The sequence below is a fragment of the Scyliorhinus canicula genome, chromosome 6 (genome assembly GCF_902713615.1).
Source record: "Scyliorhinus canicula chromosome 6, sScyCan1.1, whole genome shotgun sequence".
Taxonomy (NCBI): domain Eukaryota; kingdom Metazoa; phylum Chordata; class Chondrichthyes; order Carcharhiniformes; family Scyliorhinidae; genus Scyliorhinus; species Scyliorhinus canicula.
In genome coordinates, this window is record NC_052151.1 from 94,675,362 (window position 1) to 94,702,512 (window position 27,151).

Sequence of the window (27,151 nt, forward strand, 5' to 3'; positions counted from 1 at the left end):
CCTTGGGTAGGGTGCTCTTTCCAAGAGCCGGTGCAGGCTTGATGGGCCGAATGGCCTCCTTCTGCACTGTAAATTCTATGTCTATGTCTGAACAGAAGGAAGGGACTGAAACCCAGCGGAAGCAGCTATTTGAAGATATTCAGCCAGAGTCTGAAGGAGTTCTAACCAAAGTCAGAATCTGTTCTGTATGCAAAGTATTACTCTATGCCCTGCTAATTTTAAAGCAGATTGAGAGCTGCAAGTTATTTTCCTGTTGTTTAATGGGAAATTGTGCAGCAGTATTAAGGGGTAATTATAAGTTGTTCTTTTCATGAGCGAAGTTAAAAAGCTTAATATTGCATTTATAATATAGTTTTGCTTTAGAAATAAATGCAATCACTCCTGAAGTGAATCCTTCTTTCCGCAGTCAGTTAAGAGACCTGTCTGTACTATTGCAGGATGCAATTCAGTAACCACAACATGAAATAAATACGAAAAAAATCACAATGACATTAGTTCTAAGGAGACATTCCTCAACGCATGTGAGGACCCATAAGGCTAACCCCGTAACCTTGCCATCATTACAATAAGGAGGTGTGCTCCTCAGAAAAGAGAAAAGATAACCCAGAATGAGAATGGGAGCCAAATGCCCCTCCCACATGCTGACCTATCCATGAAGACCTAAACCTCTCACCCACCACACAGCAACGGTGGTATTCATATTCATCATGGTTAAAGTAAGAATAGTAAAGAGCTTATATTACCATCACAAACGTATGGGTGAGAAGAAACGACATATTTATCATTTATCATGCGGCTCAACTATCACACCATTTACACAACGCACCCCTTAGTTCGAAGGAGTATGTTGAAGGGTGTTTTCCATTCACGATAAATGGAAGTCCTTGAGATTCTTAAGGTTAAAACATTCAGTATAGTGCTCATTTTTTAAACTTCTTCCTGCTAACATGATATATAGTAACACAAGATCAGACAAGAAGCATTGTGACAGGGAGAGAGACCAGATATTTCAATGAGCAGCAGTCTATAACTCCGAATTAGTGCTTTCTATGGACTTCACAAAAGCCAAGTCAGTAGTCGGATTATCAGATGTCTTCATGGAGTTGTTGGATATCACCCTCAGCAAGATAAAGCAGGGTATACTTCACTCCAGCAGCCTTGAGTCATTTTCTAACTTCATCGCAGCCTCTAAGCTTCTGTTGCATCACCACCGAGAAATCTTGAAAGAGACCCTCGCCCCCCCATCGAGCCATGTCCCACTACGCCTCACCACCTCCAGAACCTTCTGACGATCCATTAAGGTACGAAAACAAATTATTCCAGGCTGGGGACATTAGTTGCCCCCAAGCTTCAAAGATAGGGTAAGATGTTGCCTTCCCAACTTGATACGCCCTGCTTTCGCATCCAGTTTAAGAAAACATGGTAGCCAGCTTGCAAAGATTTTAAGGATCTTACCTCCACTCCGGGTAAACCAATAACTCGGACATTTTTCTTCCGGTCAAGGTTCTCCAGGGTTTCTGACACACCATGTAGTGGTTTTCTAAAGACTGCTTGCAGGCCTCAGCTGAGGAAGTTACATTTTCAACATTCAGAATTTTTTCTCCCGTTTCATTGAGCCTTTTATTAGTATTCTGCATCTTGGTCTCATGAGCACTAATGTTGTATGTCAGCAAGCAGAGTTTTTTTGTCTATAACTCTAATCATGTTCACAGTCATCATCTGCAGTGCCTTCAAGAGTGCCTGATCAAGAGCCCGCTCAAGGATCAAGTCATCATATTGAACCGACTGCTCCTTTTCACCCACAATTTTTCTCCAACACTCAGCCTGAAATCGTGCTGGATTTCACTCCTGGATTAGGTAAGTATGAACCGTGTAAATGGGATAAATGAAGGATTAAAAGAGGAGTAACGCCAGAGCCTGCAGAAATATTGTTATTCCCGCACCTGCATCATATGATCGCCCCTCAACTTAATTTTTTAAAGTCCGCCCCAGTACACAGAACCCCAATACACAGAAGTAAAAATAGAACAGCCTGCTCTCCCTCCACACCCCCAACCCACCGGCACTGCCTCCTGGCACTGCCCTTGGCAAGACACTCCCCCCCTGATGATGCACTCACCTGAGCTCCTCTGGCGGGTCTGAAGGGGATTATCCGGTGTGTAGGTCTGATAATTAGATTCAAATTCATGATAATGGAGTTCCTGAACGTCGGGAATTTAGTTATGTCACGAGCAGTGGGGAGAAGGACGAGGACAAGCATCACACCTTTACATCGGCAATTTGGGCTCCCTTTGCCATTCACGCCTGATAGGAACGGGAGTGGAAAATCTCAGCCAATCTGAACTTCAGAAGGACCAGATCATTCTGAAATGCTCCAAATGGTGAAGAGCACTAATGATTTAGGGAAACGAGGGATTGCACTTAAAAGTGTATTTCAGAACCTTAGTGAACTCAAAGTGCTTCACAGCCTTCAATGTATTGATGCATACATTACTTTTACTTAGGGAACTAAGCAGCCAAATTGCATGATTCCATGAGTATCGAGATAAACATTAAACAAAATAATCTGATTTAGTCATGTTGGTTGAGAGAGAAATTCTGGTCAGAACATCAAGACACCTCTCCTACTTTTATGTCCATCCTAAATCAGGGGACATTGGTTCAACATCTCACTTGAAAGATGACACCTCAATGGCACAGCACTGCTTCAGTGTGATGAGTTCAAAGGATTGGGAAAGAAACAAAAGAATCAACAGGAAGTGTGAAGTACAGATTAATAATAATCTTTTATTGTCACAAGTATGAAGTTACTGTGAAAAACCCTAGTCGCAACATTCCGGCACCTGTTCGGGTACATAGAACATAGAACAGTACAGCACAGAACAGGCCCTTCGGCCCTCGATGTTGTGCCGAGCAATGATCACCCTACTCAAACCCACGTATCCACCCTATACCCGTAACTCAACAACAACACCCCCCCCCCCCCCCCCCCCCTCTAACCTTACTTTTTAGGACACTACGGGCAATTTAGCATGGCCAATCCACCTAACCCGCACATCTTTGGACTGTGGGAGGAAACCGGAGCACCCGGAGGAAACCCACGCACACACGGGGAGGACGTGCAGACTCCACACAGACAGTGACCCAGCTGGGAATCGAACCTGGGACCCTGGAGCTGTGAAGCATTTATGCTAACCACCATGCTACTGTGCTGCTACTGGGGTTGAACCTGCGCTGCTGGCCTCGTTCTGCATTTCAAACCAGCTGCCTGGCCCATTGAGCGAGACCAGCCCATAGATTAAATCAATTGTAGGAAAGGAAATAAATTGGATTGGTAAAGAAAGCAGTGAAAGAAAAAAAATTAAACTTAATTTTTTTTCTTTAAATCTCTTCACAATTGACCATGTGCTGAATTGAGGTTGAATGGTTTAAATGATTCCGTTTCTGGACTCGAAAGGTTATTGATTGGTTTTACCACAACATAAAAAAGATACTGACGCTGTTCAATTCAAGCCCAAATATTCTTTGGCAAACTTAAAGGGCAATTAATGTATAAATCCAACTGTAATGAGGTGGTTCAGGATAAAATTAAATTTATTTTTAGCAACTGATGGAGTGACATAAATCGACGAGCAAATTCTGGAGATTTGCAACTCGTGGCATATTTCTTATTCACCGGAATATGCTGGAGAATTTTCACTTTAATAATGGCATGCATCATGAAAATGCTACTATTTTTCCATCAAAGTTCTAACCAACAAGTTAAATTGAAGGGAAGGGAGTAAATATTATGGGCAGATGGGACATGGGATTAAAGTTAAATCACTGCAAAATATAGCGGGTGCTGGAAATCATAAATTAAAACAGAAACGCTGGATAAACTCAGCAGAACTGGCAGCATCAGTGAAGGGAGAAAGCAGAGTTTCAAATCCTTGTGACCTGTTACTGTTCATGTGTAAGACAGTGTGGCATTAGCTGAACAGCCTATTTCTGCAAGATATCGTCCATACAATAATGCAAATTACAAATAAAAAAAACATAGAACCAAAACTTGCTGAACTATGCTATATCATAATTTTAAACTACAGAAAACTTACACAAAATGCAACATAAAAATGCAAAATTATAGATAACATGCAGGTTAGTTTAAAAACTCTCCATACTATGAATGGGTGTAAATAATGTTTCATTAGTGGCACCAACATGCTGCGGTTAACATGCGACAACCACAGAAACAGAACAACAGCCGGTTTGTAGAATGTATTTATTAAAATAAAAAATGTATACTTTAAAAAGTGCATGTTTTACATCAAGTAGTAGCTATCTAAAGCAAGATCCATTTACAGTAAGTCATTACAACAAACAACTTAAAATAATACCAATCCACAAATCAATGGCAAAAGATAAATATAAAACAGCAAATAAAGTGAAAGCACTCAAAGATGTATGAATGCTTCCAGGTAAGGCTGCAAAATTCCTTTTTCTGCTTTCAAATATAGTAAAAAATAAGCATATGTAAACTTTAAAAACTGGTGTCGTATTGAGGGGTTCTACAGAAGATGGCAGCCCTTTAGCTGGTCACTGTCAGCTATTGGGGGAGGGTTTTGGGGGGATTGGGGGGTGCGGGTATTGCTGTTTTTATTTGGTTTACTGTTTCATTATTATGTATTTATCAAAAAATTGAATAAAAATATTTTGAAAAAACTGGTGTAGCAGCTCCAATAATTTGTATAATTGTATAATTTGTATAGACTAATTATTTACAATATGTTTCAGCGCTCAGGTTTTTGATGATCATTTTCAATTTGGCCACATTATAATCACTTGATTTCAAATTCATGGAATTAAGTTGACAATTTAAAATATTTGGCTGTGGAAACTGTAGTTAATGGCTGAAGAGCATTTACATAAGCCACTGGGCTCAAGGCTACAGTTAACAATTGATACAAAGAAATGATCTGAAACCTGAAATAAAATTTTAGAAGAGGAACTATATACACCTTATAATTTCAGGTTTAAAAAAGTTTATCAGAAAATGGGCTGGAAAAAGTCTGATGTCATTCGTTCAATGATGTACCTTACGCTGTTCATAACTTGCATTGTCTTTCTTTTAAACATAACATACTATCTGTAAGTATACTATCTGGAGAGTCAAAATTGCCACATGTTCTACAAAAGATATCCAAATGGATCTAGTCCATTAGTTATCAGGAAGTTCTGAGCAGCCTGTATTTAACCTCTTCAATAACAAATCACATTTTCTTGCAACACATGCACCAACCATTCTCTGACAGGAGATCCATTAGCACATATCTATGCTACAGCATGCTTCACACCTCCAAGTAGCCATCCTTCCTGCTGGAAAAACAACAAACAATAACTCGTTCTCAAAGACACATGTCTTTCAATTAACCATGTGTTAGTCACATCTCATTTAACACTCAATGGTAACAATGTGAGAGAGACCAGGTACTGTGCATTTCGTTTCTAAAGTGTCTCTGTCAAGCTTGGCTGTATTCACATTTATGCTGAATGTATGGGATGTTTTTCTATATGTATCAAACCAGCAAATTAAGCTACAATGCATCACCTATGATGCCTGAAAAGTCACTTCATAATTACTTGGTACATGTTTATGATGATACTAAGAGCAAAAGGCAATATATTTCATATTTCATGCTGTGGCCAGTGACAGTATTGTACAAACATAGATGTAAGGTTACACAAAATGCAGAATTAAAATATATGTGAGCAAAGAACAGAACCAGCTCTCATTGAAACCCAATGCACCAGTATTTCTGTTAATACTTTTTTTAAATTGAAACTGCGAATGTCAATTTAGGTACAAATTTGGAATGGTTTTACATTTGAAATGCACTGCCAACTTGATAAAATGTCTCAACTGATTTAATCTTTAACAGTCAGTTGTTTTTTCTAATTCGCCATTTTCAGTTCTTCAGGTAAACGAATCAAAATAAAAGACAGTGAGTGTAATTCTCAGGCCTCGTTGTGCTCTCGCTCAAGCGAATCGAGGCATGTGAATAGCGGGAGAGGCCAAAAAGGAGAACCGCACCAGGCGCCAAACAGTTTGCGATGTTACCGGTCCGCTCCTGTAGCAAAATCGAGATCTCACCTTAGCGTGGCGAGAAATCAATTATCACCACTTAAAACCCTATTTCCATACAATTAATGAGAGCCGCCCATATCCAACGGCCTCCTGTCATTCATCGGCCTCCCCAGCCAGTGCTCTCGCTGCCGCTATCAGTACTCCTTTTGAAACACGCGAACCTGGCGGAGGTCTTCTGTGGGGAGCCATCTTTGCTCACACGCAAATAACCAGGGACACGAGGATTGCCGTCCCTGTGCTTGGCAGGGGTTGGGGGATCATCGTTTGGGGGAGGGGACCCTCCGCTGGGGTGAGCCGCCATGGGAGGGTGGGAGGCGCTGGGGGGGGAACCGGGGACAATCCTGCGCAGCACCACCATGCCAACCCCTGGATGTTGTGTACCTGTTCCTCGGAGTCCCTTGTCCCTGGCAGTCTTCCCCAGTTACACATAACCCACACAGACTGCCAAGGCCTCTGGCCATCTGGCCCTATTCCTAATAAGGAATTGGGAATCATGGTTAAGTAAGCACTTCACACATCCCAAATGGATTCCCGTGGGTGGGCAGGCCTTGTAGCATGTGGAAGTCATTGCCTAACGTCCCAATGAGACCACGATGCCTGAACATTGCGGGAGGCAACACCACAGCAGTCAGCAGCTAACACCAGAGATGGGACACAGCTCCGGGGCCATGTCCACAGCCAGAGGGTGGGTGGGTGAGTGCCATAGGGAGAGGGGAGATGCCTGGAGAGATGGGCCAAGGGTTCGGAGCTCAGTCCGCATTGCTGAAGCAAGTGACAGAGGCATCATAGTGGTTGTGCACAAAGGTATTTATTGTGTAATACAAGTCCCCACTCTCCCAATGGTGCTTATCTCGTTCCGTGGCCTTCGATGCCCCTGGTGGACTTCCTCTGAGACCGGAGGGCCCCGGCTCACTTGCCAGCGCCACATGCACAGCCGTGCTGCCCTGTCCCGTGGGCAGACTTCGAGACACTGCCTCATCAGAGGGGTGGTACGCCGGAGAACTGGTGGCCACTGTCGCCACTCCATGGGACGGGCTGGGATGGCAGTCAGTGCCCCCCCCCCACCCCCCACCCTTCTGTTCGGTGCCCATAGGGCCCTGGGGTGGAGGGACAGCTGGCCTGGGCTGCCCCTGCATCATCTGGCTCTACCAGCCCTGGCGGTTCCCCATTGTGTTGTCCCACTCGGCGATACGCTTCAGTAATTGGGATATGCTAAATGAATACTTACTAAATTAATACTTTTCGTCAGTATTCACTCAGGAAAAAGATAATGTTGTGGAGGAGAATGCTGAGACCCAGGCTATTAGAATAGATGGCATTGAGGTGCGTAGGGAAGCAGTGTTGGCAATTCTGGACAAGGTGAAAATAGATAAGTCCCCGGGGCCTGATGGGATTTATCCTAGGATTCTCTGGGAAGCCAGGGAAGAGATTGCTGAGCCTTTGGCTTTGATTTTTATGTCATCATTGGGTACAGGAATAGTGCCAGAGGACTCGAGGGTAGCAAATGTGGTCCCTTTGTTCAAGAAGGGGAGTAGAGATAACCCCGGTAACTATAGGCCGGTGAGCCTCACGTCTGTTGTGGGTAAAGTCTTGGAGAGGATTATAAGAGATACGATTTATAATCGTCTAGATAGGAATAATATGATTAGGGATAGTCAGCATGGTTTTGTGAAGGGTAGGTCATGCCTCACAAACCTTATCGCGTTCTTTGAGAAGGTGACTGAACAGGTAGACGAGGGTAGAGCAGTTGATGTGGTGTATATGGATTTCAGTAAAGCGTTTGATAAGGTTCCCCACGGTCGGCTATTGCAGAAAATACGGAGGCTGGAGATTGAGGGTGATTTAGAGATGTGGATCAGAAATTGGCTAGTTGAAAGAAGACAGAGGGTGGTGGTTGATGGCAAATGTTCAGAATGGAGTTCAGTTACGAGTGGCGTACCACAAGGATCTGTTCTGGGGCCATTACTGTTTGTCATTTTTATAAATGACCTAGAGGAGGGCACAGAAGGTTGGGTGAGTAAATTTGCAGACGACACTAAAGTCGGTGGAGTTGTAGACAGTGTGGAAGGATGTTGCAGGTTACAGAGGGACATAGATAAGCTGCAGAGCTGGGCTGAGAGGTGGCAAATGGAGTTCAATGTAGAGAAGTGTGAGGTGATTCACTTTGGAAAGAAAAACAGGAATGCGGAATATTTGGCTAATGGTAAAATTCTTGGCAGTGTGGATGAGCAGAGGGATCTCGGTGTCCATGTACATAGATCCCTGAAAGTTGCCACCCAGGTTGATAGGGTTATGAAGAAAGCCTATGGTGTGTTGGCCTTTAGTGGTAGAGGGATTGAGTTCCGGAGCCATGAGGTCATGTTGCAGCTGTACAAAACTCTGGTACGGCCGCATTTGGAGTATTGCGTACAGTTCTGGTCGCCTCATTATAGGAAGGACGTGGAAGCTTTGGAACGGGTGCAGAGGAGATTTACCAGGATGTTGCCTGGTATGGAGGGAAAATCTTATGAGGAAAGGCTGATGGACTTGAGGTTGTTTTCGTTAGAGAGAAGAAGGTTAAGAGGTGACTTAATAGAGGCATACAAAATGATCAGAGGGTTAGATAGGGTGGACAGTGAGAGCCTTCTCCCGCGGATGGAGGTGGCTAGCACGAGGGGACATAGCCTTAAATTGAGGGATAATAGATATAGGACAGACGTCACAGGTAGGTTTTTTACGCAAAGAGTGGTGAGGCCGTGGAATGCCCTACCTGCAACAGTAGTGAACTCGCCAACATTGAGGGCATTTAAAAGTTTATTGGATAAGCATATGGATGATAATGGCATAGTGTAGGTTAGATGGCCTTTAGTTTTTGACTTCCCATGTCGGTGCAACATCGTGGGCCGAAGGGCCTGTACTGCGCTGTATCGTTCTATGTTCTATGCTCTGCAGTGCCTCGGCCATGCCCATCTGAGAGTGGGACATGTGCCGCACCACCTCATCAAACTCACCCTGGTACTAGGTGACATCCCCCAGTGAGTCGGACATTCTGCCGAGACCCTCAGCCATGGTTGTCACCGGGTGTGCGACACCTTGGACATCTTCACGTGGTGAATCAGATGGTCGCCAGTGTTGCCTTTGCTGTCACTCATTGCTGGTGATATCTCCTGTGCCGTAGCCTCCAAATGGCTATGGATCTGTTGGGATAACGCTGACATCCCCCTCTGAATATTCCGGCTGCTCCCCATCATCTCCATCAGCTCCGGGTTTGATTTGATTTGATTTATTGTCACATGCACCGAAGAACAGTGAAAAGTATTTTTCTGCGGCCGAGGGAACACACACAGTATGTACATAGTAGACAAAGAGAATAATCAACAGAGTATATTGACAAATGGTACATCGACAAACAATGATTGGTTACAGTGCGGAAGAAGGGGCCAAACAAAGCAAATACATGAGCAACACCGGCGTCGTGAAGTGTTCTTACACGGAACATTCCGAGGAGGAGTCGTTGAGGAGTCTTGTAGCTGTGGGGAAGAAGCTGTTCCTATGTCTGGATGTGTGGGTCTTCAGACTTCTGAACCTTCTGCCTGATGGAAGGGTCTGGAAGAAGGTAATGTCTGGGAGGAAGGGGTCGTTGATAATGCTGTCTGCCTTCCTGAGGCAGCAGGAGGTGTATCCAGAATCAATGTGAGGGTGGCAAGCTTGTGTGATGCATTGGGCTGAGTTCACCACACTCTACAGTTTCTTAGGATCTTGGACCGAGCAGTTGCCATACCAGGTTGTGATGCAGCTGGGTAGGATGCTCTCTGTCGCACATCTGTAGAAATTTGAGAGATTCGATGCAGACATGTCAAATTTCTTTAGCTTCTATAGGAAGGAGAGACTTTGTTGGGCTTTCTTGACTGTTGCATCAATGTGAGTGGACCAGGGCAGACTGTTGGTGATGGTGACCCCCAGGACATTAAAGCTATCGACTATCTCCACTTCGGTGCCATTGATGCAGACGGGAGTGTGTGTCGTGCTACGCTTCCTGAAGCCGATGATCAGTTCCTTGGTCTTTCCAACATTTAGAGAGAGGTTGTTTTCGGTACACCATGCAACAAAGTGATTTATCTCCCTCCTGTAGTCTGATTCGTCGTTGTTTGAGATACGGCCCACCACAGTTATATCATCCGCAAACATATAGATTGAGTTGGAGTTAAATCTTGCCACACAGTTCTATGTGTATAGGGAGTACAGCAGAGGAGTGAGCACACATCCTTGCGGGGCCCAGGTGTTTAAGACTATTGTGGAGGAGGTGCTGTTGCCTCGCCTGACAGATTGCGGTCTGTTGGTGAGGAAGTCAAAAATCCAGCTGCACAAGGAGGGGTCAATTCCAAGATTGCAGCGTTTGGTTATTAGTCTTGTTGGGATAATGGTGTTGAAGGCGGAGTTGAAGGGTAACTCTATACCACAAGCTCAGCATCAGGCTGGGACCCAGCTGGGTCCTGGGATCCTGCAGACCTCCAACTGCTGTCTAGCCTGGGGGTTCCTGCCTTCACCTGATGCGCATCAGTGACTGTGTGGTGCCCCCGCTTCCTGTCCACTAATATGTCCCACCAAGGTGTGCGTATCTGCACTGATGGAGGGTGAGGATGACAGCTGTGCCACGACTATAACAGTGGCATCCTCAGAGCTCTCCTCCGAGGTGGTCTCCTGGGAGACTGGAGTGTGCGCCGCCCGGGATGGGCCGGCGCCATCGGCTGAAGGGCCTGTTGGAGAATGGACATGTGGTCAGTGGGAGGGATGGATCAGTCAGTAAGGCAATAACAACTCACGTTTGACAGGTCCTCCAGATGGAGCCCAGTGGTTCCTCACCTCTGAGCATCCACCAACCTCCCTGTCTGTCCTCGGCCAACCCAGTCACCTCCTGGGCACGCTACTCGAAGGAGGTGAGGATTCTCAAGTCCGGCACCCCACCGCCAGTCTGGGCCCTCTCCCAATGCTAATGGGAGAGCTTTTCCTGAGGAGACACAGATGGGATATTGGTAGCCACACACATGGTTCACTGTGGTGGGGAGGGGGGTGAAGAAAGGGTTGAAGGGTGAGGGGGGTGGAGTGAAGAATGGGGAGTTGGAGAGGTGGATGCCTCCTTGCGGGGGGTGAGGGGTGTAGGTGTCTGTGCACTCGTGCTGCCCGGTGTAAGTCGTTGATCTTTTTCGACACTGGAGCCCAGTCCTCCTGGTCACACACCCCGAGCTCACCCCTGCCGCCACCTTGTCCCAGGCAGCACTGATTCGCCTATACCTCACCCTCCGTACCCTAGGGGTAACAGGACATCCCTCCTGGCATCCATTGCGTCTAGAAGCCTACCCAGGTCAGCGTCCCTGAATCCTGGGGCTGGTCTCCTGGGCACCATTGTTGTGAGCTGGCTGGGGTTGGATGAGCAAGTGCTGCTTAAGTGCTGCTCGACCTTATTAGTGGGAGCTGGCAATCAGCCTGCGAGCCTTCATTTGCGGTGAGAAGCCCGTGAGGCCTTGTTAAGTGGACCAATTAATGTTGAATTGCGTTGCCGGCCTCACTAGGCCGAACGCTGGGAAGCTCGCAGCAAATCCTGCTTGCTACCACACTTTGTTTCCGGAGATTCGCGCCCAGTGATCCAGCAAAGAATACAAACTGCACCAGAATGGTAAGGCTCGAGGCACCACAAATGATGAGCACTGCGGTGGGGGGGGGGGGGGGGGGGGGGGGGTGTTGCGGAAAATTGCACAGAAACCAGGATTGGTGCTGTTCTGTTGCTTGAGTGTCTTTGAGACAGATAGATAGGTTCTTGGTTAATAAGGCGATCAGAGGTTATGGGGAGAAGGCAGGAGAATGGGGATGGGAAAAATATCAGCCATGATTGAATAGCAGAGCAGACTTGATGGGCCTAGTTGCCTAATTCTGCTTCTATGTCTTATGGTCTTGAGTTCCCAGCCAGCGACGGCAGCGAGCTACATGCCATGCACCAACACGAGGCTGCAAATGGGTCATTTGAACCCATTTGCATCCAATTGACAAGTGGGATACCCAATTCCCCATGCCTCGGTGATACTCCGGCCCTCTTGGCTGGGATTCATGCGGACGTTGATTGTTGCAAGTATCTGTCAGCATGGCCCTAGTCGGTCGGTCAAGGGCGAAGTATGTAAAGTAAGTGCCCCAAATTCCATCAGAGGCCTCCCCAGAATGCAAATTCTGTTCACCCCACCCCCACAGCTCCCCACATCAGAAAGCCCCCATGTCAGAGACACCCACATCAGACACACCCCATATCAAAGAGAAATAACTTTTAGTAGGTTGCAATTCACAGGGTAATGGCTCCAGATTGCCAGATGTTTAGTTTGTTTATTTTCATCTCCCTTCACTCTTGAATGCATCTCCAGTACCCTGCTGCAAAGCTTTTTTTAAATAAATTTAAAGTGCCCAATCTTTTTTGGGCAATTTAGCATGCCCAATTCACCTACCCTGCACATCTTTGGGTTGTGGGGGTGACACTCACGCAGACACGGGAGTATGTGAAAACGCCACATGGACAGTGACCAGGGTCAGGATTGATCCCAGGTCCTCAGCCCCATTAGGCAGCAGTGCTATCCACTGTGTCACCATGCCACCCTGCCCCTGCTGCAAAGCTAACCACAATTTTCATGTCACTGTGATTGACAGGTCATAACCTCATCAAGCCCACTTAAGTGCTTTCTGCTGTCAAGCATGAAGGGAGATGAAAATAAACAATCCAGACACTTGGCTGTCAGTTACAGCCTACCAAAAGCTATTTCTCTTTGAAAGTTAATATAGGTCTCGCAGATCAAAGCATCTGAGGGAGGGTAAAAGCTTTGTGATATGTTTTGGCTTTCTATGAAGTAACAGCTGCTTTCTACACTTCTGTTGGAGGCAGCAGCTAAAAAGCAATGATTTTTCACTGTTTCTGCCTGGACTGCTCTTTGGATTGGATTTGGATTTTGTTTATTGTCACTTGTACCAAGGCACAGTTAAAAGTATTTTTCTGCACCTTGGTACACGTGACAATAAACAAAATCCAAATCCAATCCAAAGAGCAGTCCAGGCAGAAACTGTGAAAAGTCACTGCTTTTTAGCTTACCTGTCTCGCTGCAGAAGCAGCTGTTACTTCATAGAAAGCCAAAGCACAGCAGAAGAGGGGGGCAAGGATGGGCGTTATGGAGGGGGGTGGGGTGGGGTAGTGGCGGCGAGAGTGGCCAACCAGTGGACCTCGGTATCAGGCCGTCCACTCACAATGGTGGGCCGACAGCGGCATTCTGAACGGAATCCTGGGATTTCCCCGCCATGTATACATTTCGGAGAATGAATTGTTGCTGGGCACCACTCCTAGCGCCAGCATAGACCAGAAGCCATTCTACCCTGGCAAGAGAAGGTAGTCTCACAAGCGGAGAATTCTCCCTGGGTCTCACTAAAATGGAGTGGTGTTGCATACAGCCAGTCATTGCAGTCGTGAAAAATATGGATGTTGCTAGCATTGCACTGGTCCTCAGGAATACAGTCATGGCACATGCCACAATTTCAATGGTGATTTTTTTTTATCAGCATGTGCAATTATTATGGTCTTTCATGCTATTTTGTGGATTTTTAAAAGTGTCCACAGAAACACTATCTACTGTTTGAAACTGCGTAGGATTATGATCATCAATATAGATAAAATGTCTGAACAGCTTTCAGAAGTTAAAAATTCCAGCATAATCTCATCATTGAAAATTCAAAGCCCTGCTTAGTAACAAAAAGATTATCCAAACGAAAAAGGTAGTTCATCTTAAAAATTGGAAAATTGTCAAATTTATAAAATAGAACAAACATTATTTTATGCTAATTCGTGTTGATTACACTTGAAATACTAGCCACTGTAAATAGAAGGGGTAATAATTAAAGAGGAAAAAAAATCAGCATATAAATCAGAACTACTCAAATAATGGTTTAACAGAAAGCAATTTAAAATTAAATGTGGTTACTATTAGACTATCAAAGTAACAATATCAATGAAGGAAGCTGTAAGATTAATCTCAAATATACGTACAAATTTCAGAACTAAAGGGAAGCAAATGTGAGCCTAAAATCAGCAACTGATCCATTCTAAAGACTGGTCTAATCTTGTCTTGAATGTTGAATCATAAAAGCATGGTTTTAGGTCATGGCCAATATGTACCATTACCTCTATGAACCAAAGACATAGGAGCTTGCTCCACTATTCACGAAGACTATGGAAGAACTTCCACCTCAATTCCACCTTTTTGCACTATTCCCATATTCTTGGATCCCCTTGGCATCCAAAAAGTGAACCATCCCTATCTTGAACGTACTGAACAATTGAGCATCTACATGACTCTGAGGTTGAGAATTCCAAAGATTCAAAAACTCTTTGCAAAGACATTTCTCCTTACCTCCATTCTAAATTGTCAAACCTTAATTGGAGCCTGTGACCCCCCCCCCCCCCCCCCCCCCCCAGTTTAAGGCAGCCAGGCTAAACATTCTCACAGCATCTACCCTGTCAAGCCCCTTAAGAATTTTATATGTTCCAATGAAATCATCTCTCATTCTTCTAAAGTCTCGGAAATAATGACCTAGATTACTCAATGTCTCTTCATGCCATAAACCCGGAGGTGGATGCTCACCTCAGAAACCTTTTTGCCTCTTTTGGAGCTACTGGCTGGGGTAGAGGCTTGTTGCTATTGAACCCAATATCATGAACAGGGGAATTTGGAATTGGCTCCAGGCGGTTGTGCTGCTGATGTTGTCCATTTCCCCCTGCTGCAGATTCCAACGCACTTAGATTTGGGGCACTGACAAAGCGATTTGCAATTTTATCATTCTTTTTCTTCTGCTGCAATAGAAACAAGAAAATTTAACAAAAATATTAATTCCAAAGTAAGTTCATCATTAATTTATTTAATAAATCTACAGTGTGAATATAGATGATCAAAGCTATTCACCTTGAACATAGTAAACACAAACTGTAGGCAACTACAGGATACTAAGCAGATTACAAAATAAATACTTCTATGAAACAAACCTTAGCTAGAGGATTGATGACTCCGACATTAGGGCTAGCATTAAAAACCTTGTTGAAATTTGTTTCTCTGTTCACCAGCTCCAGCTGGTAAAATTTTTTGTCATCCTGTTAAAAATAATTATCAAATATTAAAATATGGATTCTGTAACAATTCCGTTAAATCTTGCTGTAATATCTTTTAACATAGTACAATATTCCAAGGTGCTACACAAGAGCTTAAATACTCAAAACATGGCATTAAGACAAAGGAGGAGATATTAGGGCAGGTGACTAAAAGCTTGGCCAATTCAAATGTTAGAATGTTTAATATAGTCTGGGGCGGGGGGGAGGGGGAGGGGAGAAAAAAGAGAGAGAGAGAGAAAGAGATGGAAGTGCTTTAGAAAAACAGAGTTTCGGGCCCAGCTAACTTAAGGAAAGGCAGCCAAAGCAGGGACTACATGTTTTAAGTTTGTGGATACACTGCTAATGAAGTAGACTTTTTTAGAACCATAAAACCAGAGAAAAGTTACAGCACAGCCAATCAGCCCACCCAGCAAGACTTTCCGGCCCCGTTGCAGCAGATTTCCCTATGGAATATGCAGTGATTCATTTAAATCCCCGTTGACATTGACGGGACCAGAACATCCCACTAGTACCAGAGTCTGAAAAAGCCACTCCATTGTGTCTGTGCTGGTTGAAAAAAGAAAAAAAAAAAACTATCCACCCATTCTAATTCCACCTCTTGTCTTGGATGGTGTTTAAAATCTAGAATATTAATAAAACTGCTCCAATCCAGGAAAGAAAGGTTCCATCACACTACTGGCTCGTACATTACAGGTGTTGCCGATTTTTTGGGAAGTAAGGGTGTGAGTCACTCTTCACAGAACTACCAGTCTATGACCTGACCCTAGAAGTCACAACAGTTTTCATAGAATTTACAGTGCAGAAGGAGGCCATTTGGCCCATCGAGTCTGCACCGGCTCTTGGAAAGAGCACCTGATGTGACCATCAATTCACAAGACACGTGGTTGGAAGTGAACAGTGGTTTTAATAGTCTTACAACTGAGCCTGCCTGCGACAAGATGAACTGGCAGCAGGCTCACAACTGCAGATCTTTATACTTCCAGTTTGTGGGAGGAGCCATGGGCGGAACCATCTCTCCCTATGGGCAGAGACGCGCAACTGCTCATGTACCGAGCTGACAGAGACACAACACATACAATATAACACAGTGTGAATTACTAGGATTGTGATTCACCACATTCACCCCCTGTAAAAAAATCAAGTCCTGCGGGGGGTATGGGTCTACAAATTGAGTCGGTCCGGCGGTCGAGTCGTCCTCTGAGATCTACGATGCACCGGGGTTGCAGCGTCTTCTGGTGGCTGGGTGGTGGCGGTCAGCGAGGGTACCATGGCGGACTCCGGGGGTGATTCGGTCTGAGCTTCGTACCCGACTGGTTCGACTGGTGATGGGGAGCGGCGGAAACCCATAGGCTTGGGGGCGTGGAGCACGGGCAGTGAACCTGCAGGCGTGTGGGCGCCGGGCGCCGGGCGCGGGGGTTTGGGTGGGGAGGAGTGTGAGGGGCGCCTCGGCGGTAGTGGTGTCGGAGTTGGATCCTGCAGGCGCCAGGTCCCGGAGGGAAACAGTGTCCTGACGGCCGTCAGGGTATTCGATGAACACGTTTTAGGGGTTCGAGTGGAGTAGGAGCACTCTCTCCACGAGTGGGTCAGTTTTGTGGGTCCGGACGTGCTTCCGGAGGAGATTCGGGCCCGATGTCTTCAACCATGCTGAGAGCGAAGCCCCCGTGGTAGTGCCCCTAGAAAAAACAAATAGCCGCTCGTGTGGGGTCTGATTGGTGGCAGTACATAGGAGGGACCTAATAGCATGGAGCGCGTCGGGGAGGACCCCCTGCCAATGGGAGGTCGCGAGATTCCTGGACCAGAGGTTCAGTAGGACGGTCTTCCAGACCGTCGCATTCTCCCTCTCCACCTGCCCGTTCCCCCTGGGGTTGTAGCTGGTAGTCCTGCTCGAGGCAATGCCCTTGTCGAGCAGGTACTGACGCAGCTCGTCGCTCATAAAGGAGGAACCCCTGTCGCTGTGTACATAGCTGGGGAAACCAAACAGGGTGAAGATGCTGTGCAGGGCCCTAATGACTGTGTGAGAGGTCATATCGGGGCATGGGATAGCAAAGGGGAAGCGGGAGAACTCGTCTATGGCGTTTAAAAAGTACACATTCCGATTGGACGAGGGGAGTGGCCCTTTGAAATCGATGCTCAGGCGTTCAAAGGGCCGGGAGGCCTTTACCAGGTGGGCCCTGCCTGGTCTATAGAAGTGCAGTTTGCACTCCGCACAGATCGGGCAATCCCTGGTGATGGCTTTTACCTCCTCGGTGGAGAAAGGCAGATTTCGAGCTTTGACGTAGTGGGCGAGCCGGGTAACCCCCGGGTAGCAGAGGTCATTGTGGATAGCTTTCAGGCGGTCGTCTTGCGCGCTGGCGCACGTGCCGCGGGACAGGGCATCTGGCGGCTCGTTGAGCTTCCCCGGTCGGTACATGATATCGTACTTGTAGGTGGAGAGTTCGATCCTCCACCATAGGATCTTATCGTTTTTAATTTTGCCCCTTTGTGAGTTGTCAAACATAAAGGCAACCGATCTTTGGTCGGTGATGAGGGTGAACATCCTACCTGCGAGGTAGTGCCTCCAGTGACGTATAGCTTCCACGATGGCTTGTGCTTCCTTTTCGACCGAGGAGTGTCGAAGTTCCGAAGAGGAGAGAGTTCGGGAGAAAAAGGCGACTGGTCTCCCTGCCTGATTTAGTGTGGCTGTGAGAGCGACCTCTGAGGCATCGCTCTCTACCTGGAAAGGGACGGATTCATCCACCACCCGCATGGCCGCTTTGGCGATGTCCTCCTTGATGCAGGTGAAGGCCTGGCGAGCCTCATCTGATAAGAGTAAAGAGTGTGGCCTTAAATAGTGGGCGGGCTTTGTCCGTATACTGAGGGATCCACTGGGCATAATATGAGAAAAACCCCAGGCACCTTTTGAGGGCCCTGGGACAATGAGGGAGAGGGAGTTGTAAGAGGGGGCATACGGTCCGGGTCGGGGCCCAGGACTCCGTTTTCCACGACATAGCCGAGGATGGCTAGCCAGGTCGTGCGGAAAACCCATTTCTCTGTGTTATACGTGAGGTTGAGTTTCTGGGCAGTTTGGAGAAATCGATGGAGGTTAGCGTCGTGGTCCTGCTGATCATAGCCGCAGATGGTGACGTTGTCCAAGTATGGAAACGTGGCCCGCAGCGCGTACTGGTCCACTATTCGGTCCATTGCTCGTTGGAACACCGAGACTCCATTTCGTGACGCCAAACGGAACCCGGAGGAAGTAGAAGAGGCGGCCGTCGGCCTCGAACGCCGTGTAGTGACGGTCCTCCGGGCGGATTGTGAGCTGGTGGTAGGCAGACTTCAGATCCACCGTGGAGAATACTTTATAATGGGCGATCTGATTCACCATGTCTGCAATCCTGGGGAGGGGGTACGCATCGTGGAGCGTGAACCGATTAATGGTTTGGCTATAGTCCACTACCATTCGGAATTTTTCCCCGGTCTTGACGACCACCACCTGAGCTCTCCAGGGGTTATTACTCACGTAGAAGCCTATGGACCTTGGTTCTGATAAACACCCTGTCCTGCAGGGGCTGTCCTGCAGGGGCTGTCCTGCAGGGGCTGTCCTGCAGGGGCTGTCCTGCAGGGGCTGTCCTGCAGGGGCTGTCCTGCAGGGGCTGTCCTGCAGGGGCTGTCCTGCAGGGGCTGTCCTGCAGGGCTGTCCTGCAGGGGCTGTCCTGCAGGGGCTGTCCTGCGAGTGGCTATGGGTTTGCAGTCCGGCGTGAGATTGGCAAAGAGTGGAGGGGGGTCGATTTTTAGCGTAGCGAGGCTGCAGATAGTGAGTGGGGGCAAGGGCCCGCCGAAGCGGAGTGTGAGGCTTTTGAGGTTGCACTGGAAGTCGAGTCCCAGTAAGAGTGGGGCGCAGAGTTCGGGGAGTACGTATAGCTGGAAGTTCGAGTAGCTAGTGCCCTGGATCGTTAGGGTCGCGATGGTGCGCCCTTGGAGGTGAACAGAGTGAGAGCCCGAAGCGAGGGAGATAGTTTGCCGTGCAGGGAAGATAGGGAGCGAACAGTGTCTTACCAGATCTGGGTGTACGAAGCTCTCGGTGCTCCCGGAATCAAAGAGGCACGGTGTCCTGTACCCATTGATTTTAACGGTCATCATTGAGTTGCGGAGGTGTTTCGGACGCGACTGGTCCAACGTGACCACGCTGATTTGCGGGTAGTCGGCGGCTCCCAAGATGGATCCCAAGATGGCCGCCCCCGTGGATCGCACGTGGCGGGCGGCGAGGAAGATGGCGCCCTAGATGGTGGCCCCCATGAGTCGCACGTGGCTGACCACGTGGAGGGGGGTTGCCAAGATGGCGGCCTCCATGAGTCGCACGTGTCGGGTGGGGGCGGAGTCGGAGTACAGGCCGCAGCATTTCGGGGCCTGTGGGCCTGTGAGTTTTGGAAACGAGTGCTCTGGGCTGCGGGAGAGTTTGGAGAGGGGGATTTCTTCGGCAGGCAGACCCGGGCATAGTGCCCTTTGCGACCGCAGCTGCTGCAGGTCGCGTTGTGGGCCGGGCAGTGGTGCCGTGGGTGCTGGGGCTCTCCACAAAAATGGCACACTGGGGCTGCGTAGTGGGTGGGTGGCCGCGCGACGCAGGCCTGGGGCAGTCGCTGATCGGTGGCCCAGGATGGGGTCGCTTGGTCCGCGGGGAACGAGGTGAGGCTGCGAAACGAGACCTCCATGGTAGTAGCCAATTCTACTGTGTCCTCCAAGTTCTGGGCCCCTTTTTCAAGCAACCGCTAGTTTGACCTGTGCCCTGCCACGTACACATCTCTGACAGCGAGCTCCATATGCTGTTTGGCTGATACAGCTTGGTAATTACAGTCCCGAGCTGAAGCTTTTAAATCGCACAGGAATTCATCCAATGACTCCGCGGGGCGCTGGCGGCAGGTCGTAAAAATGTGGCGCGCATAGACCTCGTTGATGGGCCTCACGTACATTTGATCTAGCATGGCCAGGGCCTCCATATACGAGGTTAAGTTGAGTAGAGATACGGTGGCTCACCCTTGCGTGCAGTAGACTGAGTTTCTGCTCCTCTGTAGTTTCTGATGTGCTTGATTCAGCCAGGAAGGCCTTGAAACATCTGAGCCAGTGCTGAAAGATTTATTTCGCCTCTGCAGCCTGCGGGTCGAGTTCTAGTCGATCAGGTTTGAGGGCTGATTCCATAGTCATTTCTTCAAGTTTCCTAAGACTATTAAATTGATGTGACCATCAATTCACAAGACACGTGGTTGGAAGTGAACAGTGGTTTTAATAGTCTTACAACTGAGCCTGCCTGCGACGAGATGAACTGGCAGCAGGCTCACAACTGCAGATCTTTATACTTCCAGTTAGCGGGAGGAGCCATGGGCGGAACCATGGGTGGAGCCCAGTACAAACTCCACATCTCCCCCTATGGGCAGAGCCGTGCAACTGCTCGTATACCGAGCTTACAGAGACACAACACATACAATATAACACAGTGTGAATTACTAGTATTGTGATTAACCACAGCACCCTACCCAAGCCCACACCTCCATTCTATCCCCATAACCCAGCAACCCCACCCAATACTAAGGGCAATTTTGGAAACTAAGGGCAATTTAGCATGGCCGATCTACCTAACCTGCACATCTTTGGACTGTGGGAGGAAACCGGAGCACCCGAAGGAAACCCACGCACACACGGGGAGAACGTGCAGACTCCACACAGGCAGTGACCCAAGTCGGGAATTGAACCTGGGACCCTGGAGCTGTGAAATAATTGTGCAAACCACTATGCGACCGTGCTGCCCAACCAATGTGGTTGGTTTACTTTTGTTTCAGGTCAATGGTAATGCTTAGCATGTTGATGGTTGGGGATTTGATTATTGTAACGACATTTAATGTCAAAGAGAGGTAGCTATATTCCCTCTTGTTGGAAAAGGTCATTGCCTGACACTTACGTGACCATTATCACGTCTGGACGTCATCTGAGTCTTGTTACCAGTGTGCCAGGAATCCTTCATTATCTGAGGAATTCTGAATTAAGCTAATCACTGGGCAGCCATTAGCAAATATCCCCATTTCTGACATAAACATAAAATGCCGGATATACTGGAGCTGAGATGAATGGAAAGCTTCAAGAGGCTAAGAGAAAAGGAGGGCGAGTACAAGGAGAGATTTAAATATCATGGTGAGAAATCTAAAATTGACACATTACTTAATCAAGGGCAATGTAGGTTGTAAGCATAGGATTTGTAGGCGAATGAGACATGATTTGAGTAGTCAATGGGGAACAGTCTTGAAGGGCTTACATTTACAAAGGATGGAAGATGGGAGACCTAAAATAGTCAAGTCTTTTTTAATTTGTACATGGGTTGTAGTGGCGCACAACACAATGAAGGGCTTCCTCGTTGTGAAGGCGGGACTTTGTCTCCACAAAGACTGTGCGATTGCCAGTCCTGGCAATACTGTCATGGACTGATACATCTGTGACAGGTAGCGTGGTAAGGACAAGGTCAAGTAGGTTTTTCCCACTTTTGGTTCGCAAGTCTGAAGATGAGAAAACACAGATAATGGTTTCTGCCATAGATGGGCTGGGAGGATGGGGCAGCTATAGTGAGGGAAGGTCAGTGATGGTCTTTGGATTTAGAAGGTAGGACATGAAGCTTGTGGTGGGAGTCAAATACAATGGTTTTAGTTTTCCCAATGTACAACTGGAAATAAATTCAATTAAAAGTCACCTATTGGTCAACAATAACTTAAACATTTGAAGTTCAATGTTGAAAAAATTAGGCTCAGAAAACGAAAGTTTGCTTCCTTTCAACCCAACTGTGAACGATAATCATGATTTTCTCGCAAAAGTAAGTCCTTCTTCAAGACTATACAAGTATAATACCCAATTTTCTTTCTTTGCTTAAATATACGTCAGACCCAATATTTAAAACTAATAAATACACACCATTAGTTTTTTTGTGAGCTGGTCTCTTTCCAAGATCATTTCCTTTAACTCAGTGATCAGATGTAGGTCCTCTTGTCTTGATTCCCTGTTATTGTACTTTTCTTCAGCGTCTTCCAATCTAGAACAATACAACCATATTTATCAAAGTTTACTTATGAAGATTGAGGATTCTGTTAGTTTAGAACTTGCTAGATCTGAATTTTACATTTTGCACAAGCAGGAAATCAGAGATTCAAAAAAACAAGGCCACCACAGTTTGACTAACAAAAACAAAAAAAGCAAAGGCACATTCGTCTTGAACATTTCATTCAATCATAGTAATTTACAGCATGGAGGGAGCCCTTTTGGCACATTGTGTTTGCACTGACTGACAGAGAGGCATATCCAGCCTAATCCCACTTTCCAGCTCTTGGACTGTCGCCTTGTAAACAATGGTGCTTGAACTGCCTTTCTCATGGGGATAAACAAAATTCCTTTCAATACCCTCAAAACCTCTGACATCTTGCCCCAAGTTGGCAGGTAAACTCAAGATCTAAAAGCCTAAATCAGCCTGCATATGGACTCAACCAAGGAGAATACGGTCTGCCTATACACTCTATCTACATTCCTCAGATTTTTCAATCTGTGGATCAAAAGTAAAACTAAATTGAGGATATTGATAAATTAAGAAAAGCAAATTCCACTTGCTAGGAAATAGATATGGGTTTTAGTAATTTATATTTGTTTTAGTGGGTGTTACGAATGAGATATGGCTTTAGGTTTAAGCTTATTTATATTTCTGCAGTGTGTGTTAAGGACTTCAGTTTTAGTTTCACTTTAAAAGATAAGTGCATTGTTAAAGAGGTTTTACAACTCTAATATACAGGGGGCTGGATTCTCCGGTATTTTCCAGATTTATGTTACTATAAATTTCTTTTTAAGCTGCATAAGGGGAACATTGCAAAAACGCAAATAAAGTCTTGCTGTAAATAATGAATAACTGAAACCATCATCCAATTCTAATCGGATTAAAAGCCAAAAAGGCTGTTCAAAGGTCAGTCGGGACGTGTAAATATCTTTAAAAAAATTTAGAGTACGTGACTTACTTCAGTGTGCCACTATGCAGCAATTTAAAGGATCCACTTGTGTGTGTGGCTTTCATAGGGACTTCCGGGTTGCTATGTGGCCTCATAGCTAGCGAGAAAGATTGCAGCTGAGGGGTGAAAATTCACATATGATTGCTTCACGAATGAGAATTGTTTTGGAAAAGGTGCTGAAATGTGTACAGATCAGTTGGTTTCTCGATAAAGATGAAACTTAAACTCATCAGTATCCTCTTGTACTCCATTAACATCACTTTGGAGACTATTTTGTTTTCCTCTCTCCAGACATATGTAACAAATGAATAGAAGTAATTGAATGCAATTTTAATTGGCGTGTAGCCAGAATCAAGTAGTCATTGCCAGGATTTGGGAGCAGCAAACATAACATATAGAACATACAGTGCAGAATGCGGCCATTCGGCCCATTGAGTCTGCACCGACCCACTTACACCCTATCCCATAACCCAACAACCCTTCCAAACATTTTTGGTCACTAAGGGCAATTTATCATGGCCAATCCACCTAACCTGCATGTCTTTGGACTGTGGGAGGGAACCGGAGCACCCGGAGTAAACCCACGCAGACACGGGGAGAAAGTGCAGACTCCTCACAGACAGTGACCCAGTGGGGAATCGAACCTGGGACCCTGGCGTTGTGAAGCCACAGTGCTAGCCACTTGTGTTACCGTGCTGCACCATAGAATCATAGAATTTACAGTGCAGATGGGTGCCATTCAGCCCATCAAGTCTGCACCTTGGAAAGAGCACCCATCCACACCTCCACCCTATCCCCGTAACCCAGCCCAACCTTTTATTTGGACACTAAGGGCAATTTATCATGGCCAATCCACCTAATCTGCACACCTTTGGACTATGGGAGGAAACCGGAGCACCCAGAGGAAACCCACGCAGACCCGGAGAGAACGTACAGACTCCACATAGAAAGTGACCCAAGCCGGGAATTGAACCCGGGACCCTGGAGCTGTGAAGCAACTGTGTTAACCACTATTCCACCATATAAAGCTTTAAAAGTAAAATACTTAATCCTCTTTCCAATTATTATACATTTTAGCCATAATCAGGATCAGGAATCCTTTTGCTGCAATTGCCTATAAATCTGGAAATACAAGTGTCACAAATACCATTGAGGAAAATTTTAAATATTTGGTGTGTAAGTATCAGTCTCCATTTAACAATTTCATTCTAGCCTGATAAAATAAGTAATTACTAGGCTTAGCAATCTGATATTGTCAGTAACAAATTAAAACAATGTAAAATAGAGAATTTCAATATGCAATAGAACATACAGAGCAGAGATAAGCCATATGACCAAATCCTGTTGTTTATGTTCCATATGAACCTTGGCCAACACTCCTTTAGGTAACCCTATCACCATATGCTACTGCCCCTTCCTATTTCATGTGTTTATCTAGCATCCCCTTTGTGATGATAGTTGTGTAATCAAAATAAATGAGGCTGCATGCATGACAAAATACCAATTTTAACTCTGGGTGAGAATTGGATAGGCAGAGGTTGAGGTAGATGGTAAACTTCCCTGATCTTGGGCTGTGGTGATTTTAACTTCCTTGTTTCACATGTATGACCTGGTCAGTTGCCAGTCTGAAATCAGCTGGTAGACGCAGCTAGATGGTGGATAGGTGTTGAAATTTGGGTGGTAAGATGCTGGCACCAGGACAAAACAACAAACTCCAGAACTCAAGTTGTTCAGCGGGAGATTTTTTTATTCATTCACGGGATGTGCCCATCCCTCGTTGCCCTTGAATGCAGTTTTTAAGAGTCAACTACAATGCTGTGGGTCTGGACCAGGTAAGTACTGCAGTGATGCACTATCAATTACGACAAAGATGAGAGTAGTGAATAATCGAGGCTTTATTGAACGGAGCTGTGTGGCCTCCTGCAGCTGCTACCAGAATGGGAGCATCTCAGGTGAGCACACACATTTATACTCCGCCTACTGAGCGGAGCCAGCAGGCAGGGATTTACCTCTCTACCTCTAGTACAGGAGCCTTACCGTACTACATCTAATATGCAGTTACTTACAGTTACTACATCTAACATACAGTTAGTGGTGACTACCACATTCACCCCCTGTTAAAAAAGAGTCCAGCGGGGGTGGCGGAAAAATTTACAATACAGGTGAAATTTACAGGTACAGTCGGTCAGGTGCCTTGATCCTCCACTGTGATCGACTCGGTCTCTGTGGTGATGCAGGCGCCGACTTGGTCGCCGGTGACTCCGGGAGCGTGTTGTCCTCATCTTCATCCCGAGTGGAACCAGTGGGAGGACGGATCGGCCTGGGGCGGGGGCTGTGGTGAGGTGCGCAGGGGGAAGGGTGAGATGCGCCGGCGCAATCGGGGGGGGGGGGGGGGGTTGTCGGTTCGCAGGCCTTGAGTGGGGTTCCAGCTGGTGCCAGGTCCCGGAGGGAGACTGTGTCCTGGCGCACATCGCGGTGTGCCACGTAGGTGTACTGCGGGTTTGTGTGCAGTAGTTGTACTCTTTCGACCAACAGGTCCACCTTGTGGGTCCGAACGTGTTTGTGGAGGAGGACGGATCCAGGAGCTGCCAGCCATGTTGGGAGCAAAACTCCGGAGGTAATCTTCCTGGGGAAGGAAAGGAGACATTCATGGGGGGGTTTCGTTAGTTGCAGTGCAGAGTAGTGATCGGATGGAATGAAGCGCGTCGGCGAGGACATCCTACCAGCGGGAGACTGGGAGATGTTTGGACCTTAGGGCAAGCAGGACGACCTTCCAGACCATCCCGGTCTCCCTCTCCACCTGCCCGTTTCCCCGGAGGTTTTGCTGGTCGTCCTGCTCAAGGCGATGCCTTTGCTGAGCAGGAGCTGGTGCAGCTCATCGCTCATAAAAAAGGATCCCAGTCGCTGTGGATGTAAGCGGGGAAACAAAACAGGGCGAAGATGCTATTGAGCGTGTTATTGACCGTGGCAGAAGTCATATCGGGGCATGGGATGGAAAAGGGAAACCGGGAGTATTCGTCGACCACGTTAAGGAAGTACGTGTTTTGGTCGGTGGAGGGGCCCTTTGAAGCCCATGCTGAGGCATTCAAAGGGGTGGGAGGCCTTCAACAGGTGGGCTCGGTCTGGCCGGTAGAAGTGCGGTTTGCACTCCATGCAGACCTGGCAGTCTCTGGTTACGGTCCTGACCTCCTCACTGGAGTAGGGCAAGTTGCAGGCCTTTATGAAGTGGAAGAACCGGGTGACCCCCGGGTGACAGAGACTATTGTGCAGGGCCTGGAGTCGGTCCACTTGTGCACTGGCACATGTACCTCAGGATAGGGCATCGTTGAGCTTACCGGGGCGATACAAAATCTTGTAATTGTAGGTGGAGAGCACGATCGTCCACCTTAAGATTTTATCGTTTTTGATCTTGCCCCGCTGTGTGTTGTTGAACATGAAGGCTACCGACCGTTGGTCAGTGAGGAGAGTGAATCTTCTGCCGGCCAGGTAATGCCTCCAATGCCGCACAGCTTCCATGATGGCTTGGGCCTCTTTTTCAACAGAGGAGTGCTGAATTTCGGAGGCATGGAGGGTGCCGGAAAAGAATGCCACAGGCCTGCCCGCCTGGTTGAGGGTGGCGGCCAGAGCGACGTCCGATGCATCGCACTCGACCGGAAAAGGGAGGGACTCGTCGACCGCGTCATCAGGGGGAGAACGGTGGAGTGGATGATTGGGCGGGCCTTGTCTACATAGTTAGGGACACACTGGGCATAATAGGAGAAGACCCCAGGCATCGTTTCAGGGCCTTGGGGCAGTGGGAGTTCCATGAGGGGGTGCATGGGGTTGGGCCACAGAACTCCGTTTTCCACCACATAGCCA

General features: G+C 47.1%; 1 protein-coding gene across 9 annotated transcripts in view; it reads right to left on the bottom strand.

Annotated features, from left to right (window-relative positions):
- fam184ab (family with sequence similarity 184 member Ab) overlaps nt 1-27,151 on the bottom strand; it is a 286,418-nt gene that overhangs the window by 22,703 nt on the left and 236,564 nt on the right. For 6 of the 9 annotated variants that reach the window (XM_038799695.1, XM_038799689.1, XM_038799694.1 and 3 more), the window contains 3 exons: nt 22,218-22,335; nt 15,168-15,272; nt 14,770-14,978 (listed from right to left, as the gene is read on the bottom strand). In XM_038799695.1, the coding sequence (XP_038655623.1) occupies nt 14,770-14,978; nt 15,168-15,272; nt 22,218-22,335 (432 nt within the window). Of the gene's footprint in view, nt 1-5,281; nt 5,359-14,769; nt 14,979-15,167; nt 15,273-22,217; nt 22,336-27,151 lie in introns of all 9 variants that reach the window. The other 3 variants (XM_038799691.1, XM_038799692.1, XM_038799693.1) reach the window with 2 other exon arrangements.